The sequence below is a fragment of the Piliocolobus tephrosceles genome, chromosome 9 (assembly GCF_002776525.5).
Source record: "Piliocolobus tephrosceles isolate RC106 chromosome 9, ASM277652v3, whole genome shotgun sequence".
NCBI lineage: Eukaryota > Metazoa > Chordata > Mammalia > Primates > Cercopithecidae > Piliocolobus > Piliocolobus tephrosceles.
Window position 1 is genome coordinate 85,707,487 of NC_045442.1, and position 8,983 is coordinate 85,716,469.

The 8,983-nt window shown below is 47.0% G+C and overlaps 1 protein-coding gene across 1 annotated transcript in view; it reads right to left on the bottom strand.

Annotated features, from left to right (window-relative positions):
• DRGX (dorsal root ganglia homeobox) overlaps positions 1 to 7,781 on the bottom strand; it is a 32,452-nt gene extending 24,671 nt beyond the window's left edge. Inside the window, exons 1-4 of the mRNA XM_023230112.2 lie at positions 7,627 to 7,781; positions 7,096 to 7,210; positions 2,855 to 2,952; positions 1,825 to 1,926 (exon numbers count right to left, since the gene is read on the bottom strand). Coding sequence (XP_023085880.1) covers positions 1,825 to 1,926; positions 2,855 to 2,952; positions 7,096 to 7,129 — 234 coding nt within the window. The 5' untranslated portion in view covers positions 7,130 to 7,210; positions 7,627 to 7,781. The remainder of the gene's footprint in view (positions 1 to 1,824; positions 1,927 to 2,854; positions 2,953 to 7,095; positions 7,211 to 7,626) is intronic.
• Between the last annotated feature and the right edge of the window lie 1,202 nt (positions 7,782 to 8,983).

An 8,983-nucleotide genomic window follows, 5' to 3' on the forward strand; every position in this document is an offset into this window, starting at 1 on the left:
AAAAAAAAAAAAAAAAAAAAAAAATGTTTGGCAAGACCTCCCTTCAATTCCCCAGCGCATCCTCTCCTCCTCCCCTGGCTGCTGGCACACTGGCCCCATAGAGAGCCTGGGTCCTTGAGGCTGAGCCCTCTGCTGGGCTGGCCCAACCTATCTCCTAATTTTCATTCTCCTTTAACTGGGTTTCTTTCTTTCTTTTCTAATCTACTTGGCTTTTAATTGCACATATCAGCAACCATTGAATAATGATTTTATCTATATTCTAAATTTAGGGCAGTTAAATGCAAAGCAAAATGCAGACACTTTCTTGCGTCTTAATTGAATGAAGGTCACAGCTATAACAACATTTAATTGAGCTATTTTTCATTATCATATTTTAATGACTTTGCACTGACAGTTCTCCTGCTTCTGAGGAAAGAGCATGATGGAGTCGTTTATTTCCCTATTTAGTTATTGTTTGACAACATCAGCTTCGATTAAGACCCTGCCTTATAGAACATTAATCATATTTGAATGAGCAAGGGGTATAAATGTAAACACATCTCCCTTCCTGCCACCGAAGCCCACGTCCCCACACGGAGGTTCACTAAACAAACGCTTCACAGCCATTGTCTGTCTGCATAATAGCCAACAACAGCCTGAACAACAATTCCCGGCTTTAATTGTCACCACCCCTATCTTACCCTTGCACCTTTCAGGGAGAAGTTATGATCTTCCACTTCTGAATGCTCAATAATTGTGTCATTTATCTCAATTTGCAGTTCAGTCTTTAGGCAGCTATTGGCAAGCTGGCATTAAAAAAAGAAAGGATAGACGGTATCCTGGCCAAAGGAGATTTTCATTTCCAAATAATAATCAGTTTAATTTGCCTGCATATGACCAATGATTCATGTTCAGATTTAATAATCAGGATCACATAATCTGATTATAGGGGAAATAATTTGTTTACAACCCCCAATTTACTGCTCAGAATTCCATTATCTCTCTTCAGCCATTGGTTTTTAAGAGATACTAACATGACCCAGGGGAACCGAAAGCAAACTATTATATTTCCTACAATTAGATCTTTGCATAGTCTTAACCCCAAGCCCCTAAATAAAAAAGAACAGAAACAGCATGGAGGAAACCCCATAAATAAAATGAATATATAATTGTGCTCAAAGAACAGCTCGCCCAGAGAGGCGGCACTGTGAATCCCTTCCTCTCGCACTCAAGCACATCTGCTGGGTTTGGCAGGCAGGTTTGTGCACCTAAACGTAATCACTGTGTAGCTTCTAAACAGAAGTCCTGTTTAGAGACGGCCACCGTGGGCCATGCTCAGCTGTTTCAAGATTTTTAAATTGCACATCTTCTTCCGATCCACTTTGCTGAAAGAGTCAGAGAGCAGGGGAAAAGTTGGACATGATGCAATTTCTGGAAAGCAGATCCTACCCTGCTTCCCATCTGAAAACGTGGTTCTGTGCAATTGACCGGCCTTACCCCAGAGCGGTCAGAGCTGCTTTGAGAATAGCATCTCAGCTCTTTTCTTTCTTTCTTTTTTTTTTTTTTTCCAAAGCAAGGAAATGGATGTGCATTGATGTAATTTAGTACCTTAGAGACGCGGACAAATTAGTGTAGAACATTATCACTAGTTAATTATGAATGACCGATTAATCAACCTAATCTAATATTCCACATTATGTTGATGTTATTAAAGTGCATCATGAAAATGACAGATAGTCTTCATTTGCTTTCTTTGGCCAAATGTGCACTCTGCAGTCATGATGTCAAAAAAAAAGTTTGCCAGTTTTAATATTAGAGAGTTAAATAATTAAAAAGAAGGTTTACCTGCACTCTGGCTTCTGTGAGGTTTATTTTCATGGCGAGCTCTTCTCTGGTGAAGACATCTGGATAGTGTGTTTGGGCAAAAACGGCCTCGAGAGCTTCCAGCTGGTAAAAGGAAAAAATATGTACTGGTGAGAGGCTGTGGCTAGGTGAGGGGAAGCAGATGCATATTTTAAATCTCCTATGAGTGGTGAGGAAGCAGTTTCACAGATCAAATCAAGGAAGGACAGGGAGAAAGGAGCTCTTTGGAAGGATCCCACAGAATGAGAATTTCAACCGCGGATGACTTAGGAGCTACAGCTTACTGGCAACCTCAGTGCTCTGGCAAGAAGTAGAAATAAGAGAGGTGTGAATATGTATATGCTTTTACATTTAAGTATTGTCATAGGAATCAAAAAAACCTAATGGTCACCTTATGAACAGTTACAGTAATTGGTATCGCTTTCACCATAGGAAGCCGGGGAACAGAAACAACTTGCAGAAGCCCTCATGGTGTCATCCCACAAAATGCCATAGGGATATTTGGTCACCTTCGCAACCACTCCAGTTCACTCCAAGAGTGGGACACAGGCTGATCGAGGAGAAAGAGCCCAGCTCTGGGAAACACAGTATCAAGGTCCCAGCTGTAGCCCTTCCACTTATGGGCAACTATACCTTATCCAAGTCAGCCAACTTCCAGGGATCCGGGTTTTCATCTCTGTACTGAGAATGAGAATGTCTGACCTGCCTTCCTTAGAGGGTCACTGTGAGGTTCAAATGATATTGCTGACATGGAAGTGTTCCCCAAACTATCAACCTAAGGCAAGTGGGAGAGAACGTTGTTGCTTCTTCTCTCATCTGGGATTACAAGGTTAAAGTCATCTGTACTCTCCCCTAAACAGATTCCTTGGCATGTAAGTTGTTCAAGAAAACAGAAAGATTCAGTAAACATAACCAATTGGTCTTATTTTAAAAGACAAAGAAGAGTTTCTCAACTCTGATTTGGGGGAGGTAGGAAGTAGCTGATGGTTGAAAGGAGAATCAGCATTGGTACCTGCTGAAGAGTGAACGTCGTCCGGTTCCGGCGCTGTTTTCTGCGTAGAAACCCGTCGTCAAAATCCCCTGAAGAGTGGTTGCCAAAGGGTGCAGTGCCTACCAAGAGCAAACTGATCAGCCTGGGCTGGAAGGGGCCGCAGTCCTCAGACCGCCCCCAGACACAGTTCAGAGGGCACACACCTGACCCACCAGACAAGCAGCCCTGTTTGTCCCAAAGGATATTTTTCTGTTCCTCCTATTAAATCCCCCTCTTTTCCACTCTGTCCCCAAAACCTCTGACTTTAAACCCAGTTATCCCTATTACACAGGGCAGGTAATGACCTTAATCCCCAAGATGGCCAAGTTCAATTCTTGTGAAATTCTGGACTCTGAACCAGGAAGGGTCACTGACTTGAGGCAGAGCCTTCACCTGCTCTCCAGCTCCCGGCTCCACCCCTGTTCAGTGTGCCTTTATCTCACCCCTACTCCAGATCCTTTAATAGAAGCCTGTGTGTCTCCCTTTGGCTCATCTGGTAGTTTACTTTCCCTTATTTCTATAAACAAGAATTAAAATCTGGGAGTTGGGAGAGGCTGGGGGAGGAAAGAAAACACCAAGAGCTTTTCACAGCACTTTTCTCCTAGAAGTGCAGAACGCAAGGAGGTAAGAAGTTTATAAATGAATATTAATTACTGTTGGTCACAGCTCATCAGCACCATAGTGGATCTGTTATATAGATGTCAATTAACAGAAGATCTGCACCAATAGTGACTGTCCTGAATGCCAAGCAGACTTGAACAAGGCCACTCTCAAAGGGCACCCCGCCCTCTGGCCAGGCCTTATAAAGCACCTATTGCTTCTACTTCCCCACAAAAGAAAGACGTTGTCCTCCCTAGCAGGCTTCAAAACTAGCTATAAACCCAGAACAGAGTTTGGCCCCAAACGTGCATTCAGATCATTTTCCAAATGTGCTCTATTTACTTGATAGTCCACAATGGCTTCTTAGGAAAACAAATGAGCAAGTTGCCATTAACCAGTGAATACTTTACCTGCTATGGGCTCTGTTCTCAGAATCACGGCATTAGGGGTTCTGGAGCTACACTGTCCCAGACAAGGACCCTCAGAAGGGCCTCAGTCTCAAAGATTGAAAGTCCTTTGGGCTTCTTAAAATTCTGTCTACTAGAGGAAGTTCCTTCTAGTTATTCTTTCACCCTCCAGGGCCACATCCTTTGCCAAACACCCTGACTCTCTGCTAAAGTGTTCTCCTTCCATCTTCCTGTCCAAATTGCATTGTTCCTCAAAACCCTACTTACAGTTATTTCTCTCCAGTTCATTGGAAACTTAAAAGGAATGGCCTCAATGCAGTCTTATTTTCATTACTTTGCATGAAAACAAATTGTCTTTTTTTGAAACAATGCACTTGACTGGTGAGGATGGAATACAATCTCTGAGGATCTCCAGTCACAATTTCCCTCAGTCTTCTAATTTATACCTCATGGTCCCAAAGTGGCTCACAACGTGTACATGCAGAATCTTTAAGTGAAACACTGCATGTCAAACTGAATCCTAAAAAAGGATGACAGTTCACCAAATTAATAAAAGATTGACAAGCTAATAGAAAAGAAGAAAAAATGAGAATAGCTATTTTACTTAAAAATAAGTAGGATAGTTGATATTATGAAAATGTTAAACCTTAAAGATAATTCAACCAAACACAACAGAACAATGAAATATTATTTTCAACATTTTGGTGAAATAATGAAGTGAATAAAGACACCCAGTACAGATATGAGTGTCATAAGATGTGCAGGTTCATTCACCATTTGTAGGAGTACAAATCAGGTGCAGCCTTATTAGAAGGTAATTTGACAACATCCATCAAACATTTAAGTACACATACAGGTATTTAATCTCTGAATATATTTGTAACGTGTGCCAAAATAGAAAAAAAATGCATTTCTGGAAACACTATAGTTGAAAAAAAAAGGAAAACAACTAAAATGCCCATCAGCAGACACTTTCTCCACAACATAGAATGGAATACTACACAGCAGTTTAAAAGAAATCAGTAGATCTATACATATTGACATGAACAAATCTCCAAGATACATTACAAACTAAAAAAAGCAAAGTACAGAATGATGTAGCAACATAATTTCAGTGCAAATAAGGCAAAACATGTATTTTAAAACTACATAAATGAGAATTAAATCATGTTTTCTTGAAGGAATCACAAAAAAATAACAGATACTGTTAGGAAAAGAGGTGGCAAAGGAGGATTTTACTTTTCAATGTGTAAGTTTCTGTTGTATTCAAACTTCTCAGGCAGGTGCCAGTGGTACTTTTTAATGTAACATCAGCAAAATTATCTGACAAGTAAGACTAGGAGCCTTTCTTTCTTTTCTTCTTTATGTCTCTCTAGATTAGCAAAAAAAAAAAAAAAATTAAAATAAAAAAGATGATAGAGTATAATTACGTCATGTTCCAAAGGTCTGTTCTCAACTTTTCCATTTTCAGGAGATCCCTTTCACCCAGCAACACTCAACTAAACTAAATTACTCCTTTCTGCAAAACTGGCATAGAAACACATCTACAAAGGGAAGAAAGACTCTGAAAGACCCATCTGCTCTTCTTCTGGTTGTATCAGAGTCAGCACTGAGGTGGGATGTGCCCAGGGTGTGGGGAGCACAGTAAGCCCGCTAAGCTGGGCTGAGACCTGGGGTCACGGCAGGCCAGGCCAGGACTCTCCCTGAGTCACTCCTGCAGCCCACCCTGCACACAGACATTCATGATGTCCCCTACCTGCCAAATGCCCAAACCTCTGCCTTCCTCAACTTTGACCAGAAGGGTGGGACACTAGCTGGCAATTAGTCTGGACCCCTGGTTCAGATGCACAGAGAAGGCACCCTCAACATAGGAGAGACTCCCTCAACCCCTAGGGTACACTGTCAGGGGATGCACATCTCCCACCCTTCCATAAAACTCACCCTGCATGGGACCTTGGGGATAAAAGGTGAAATGCAAGCAAATGTGTGGCCTTCCCTTCCTAGCAATGCTGACAGAGCTAGCAGGGCTTAAACACTGGTCCTCATTAGCTTCCTTTAGAAAATCCTACTGGACTCTTAAGAGCTTTTATGAGAAAAACAAAAACAAACTTTCTGAGGCTCAGCCACTGTTCAGGGCAGCCTGTGGCAAGACGGACAAGTATCACCTGAAGTCTCAGGTCTCCCAGGGCCTCACAACATTTACCTTGCCCCTTGTCTCCCACAACTACTTGGGTCCCCAAATTCTCCCACCACAATAATAAATCAAAGGAGTAGGTTGCCAAATGCCACTCCCATGGTTACAAAAGTCCCAATACCCCAGGGCTGAGACTGCTGCTCTGCAGAAGGTCCCATTAAAGCCCACAGTGTGACTCACCTGATAGCTACTAATTGGCCCCCTGATGCGAAGACCCCATCTTGGATCCCCCGGGTCCTGAGCAGGGGACATGCAGGAGGTCCCAACTGTCCCCTTCTCAACAACCCACGCCCCCCTAACAACTAAGTGCCGAAGCCAGACTGGGGATCCTGAAGGGAAATTTCTTCTCAGGCCTGGAGACCCTCAAAGATGGAAATTCTGGTCCTGGGGAGTGGGGAGTGCTCGACATTTAGGGTTAGTGAGTCACAGAGAAGGAGCCACGCTAGGTCAGTCCCGGCAGGTGGTGGGCAGGGCCACCTGGTTCCAGGGACAGCCAGGCGGCCAGCAAGCGAATTGAGCTGCCCAGAATCCAGGGCGGACGAGGCCCCTGCAGCGCTCTCGCCAGCGGCCCCAGTGAGAGCAGCCCAGCGATGGGCCCTTCTAGGCTCGCGCAGCTAGTGATCGGGGCCAGGACGCGGCGGGCTCACTCGCCTTCGCTTTCTGGGATGTTTGCAAAAGCACCGTGAAAGATTGATGCGGCCCCCTGGGTTGGGGAGCCCCAATTAGAGGCGTGACACCAGCATCTGTGCTGGGAGGATTCGGCCGGTCCCCACAGCACGCATAGCCCGGGGCGTCCTGGCCCAGGCGGGGAGGGAGGTGGGAGGCAGGTGGCGACGGGGCCGGGAGCTGGAGCGAGGCTGCAGTGGGGTGTAGGGAGGGGGACAGGGGCACCCCTACTCGCCGGCAGGCTGCTGCGCTCCCCGCAGGGCTGGGACCCCGCCACCCGCCAACCCTGCTGCCGCTCGGGCCCTTTCTGGCCGGCTCTGGCTTCATGGAGAGCCTGGGGCGCGGCGCTTACTTACCCTCTAGCTGTGGCGGGCAGTGGAAATAAAACATCGCCGGCTGTCAGATCGGCTGGACGGCCAAGACCTGGGAGGGTGGCAGCGGAACGGACCGGCGCGCGTTGCTCCTGCCTGGCTGCAAAGCAAACAGCGATAGAGCTTCAAGTCTCCCTCTGTCAGCGCTCCCGCCCTGCCCTAGGGCGCACCCGGGGCGCTCCCCTCCTGGAAAACCCTTCCCAAAGCCTTCAGCTCACTGCGGGAGACAGGAGGGAAGGCGTCAGCCACGTCGCAAGCGGCAACCCCACGGGGCAGTCCTTCGGGTGTGTCCACCTCCTGGAGTGCCGTGCCCTCACCCTAGCCCCAGCACCAAACCCTCGCGGCGTAGTTTCTGGCTCTCCGGGGTCCCATCCAGAAGCCCTGCACCCGGGCCGCCGCAGCCAGGTCCGGCTAGCGCGCAAGGCCATCTGCGCGCTGCAGCTCAGGCCAGGAAGGCAGCCGAGCCCCAAGGCCCGGCGCTCGGGGACTGGCGAGTGGGTCCGGAGCCGAGCATACCTCGGTGGGCGGCGGTCGAGGAGGCCGGAGCGTGACCGCCTCGGGTCCGCACGCCCTGCTTGGCTGGCGGCGGGCGGGGCTCGGCGCGGCTGGCGCCCGCAGGACCAAAGAAGTGACTCGGGAAGTGGCCAGATGTCTTGCTGTCTGTCTGCAGCGCGCGCCGCCGCTCAGCACTCGCCTTTATAATCTCACGCATAATTGGCCTTAATCTGATTATTTCCAGCGCTGTCTACAGCGAGTAACTTGGATAGGTCTATTGGGCCTTACAAATGGCCCACGTGGTGTTAAAAAAAAAAAAAATCCGTCATTTCTCAGCAAACAGCAGGAATGTTTTTTCCTCTTTTAAAACAGAACGATACAACAACCACCACCACCACTCCCAAAAAATACATTTTCCGAAAATACACTAGGCCCCACCCCCCACCTCAGGTCCCCTCAGAGGCAAACCTTTCTCCGAGAGCGAGCGCCTGGTTTGGGCTGCCCTTGTCAAAGGCCTGGCGACTCCCGGGCTGCAAATTGACAAAGCGCTGCTAATTGTCGCCGCCGGATGGGTTTTGGGGGGACTCTTTGCACACGGCTTCCCTTTCCAAGCGATCGTACAAAAGGAAAGTTTGATTTTGTTCTCAGCAAGGGGTCCCTGAATTTATGTTCGCTTCTCGATGCAAATGATATGCGGTGGGACCCTTTGCAATTACTTTTAAAATGCATCGGAGGCAGACACTCAACGGAGAGAGACCGCCCTTCTCTCTGCCTGGGTGAAAATTAAACTCTAAAGTACCGGGCTGAAATTTTCAAGTCAGGGGCGCGGGATTGGATCAAATCACATAAACTGCAAAAAAAGCATGTCTAATGGCGCATAATTGGTTCTGTAATAGCATTACACCAGGATAATAGCCCGTTACGGCCCCCTGCACTATTAAGTGCTTCCCTGGCGGAAAGCCTTTATGATATTAAAGGGGGAATATAATGATATTTTGGTTATTAAATGCGTGTAATTAATTTATGCACCACTGAAAATAAAGTTGGTATTATGACCCACTCAAGATGCATCAGAAGATGCAAGTCAGACAACTGTTGATAAGTTCTGGTGTCTGTGCTCCGTCTAGACTGCTGATTTTATTTTGGGACGATGGCTTCTTGGACAGACTACATAAATTGAATATTTTATAAAGATTCTAATGCTGCGTTAGGGAGCCTTGGCGAGGTGGTGGGTCGGGTCCCTGCACGACCAAGGATCCAGCCTTCATCTTAAAGACACAGCGCTTCGGAAACAAAAGGCCTGGCAGGCCCGCCGCTGGACACCAGCGCTGGGCGAGGAGCATCTTGCTGCGGGACAGAGCGCTGGGTCCCGGCCGCC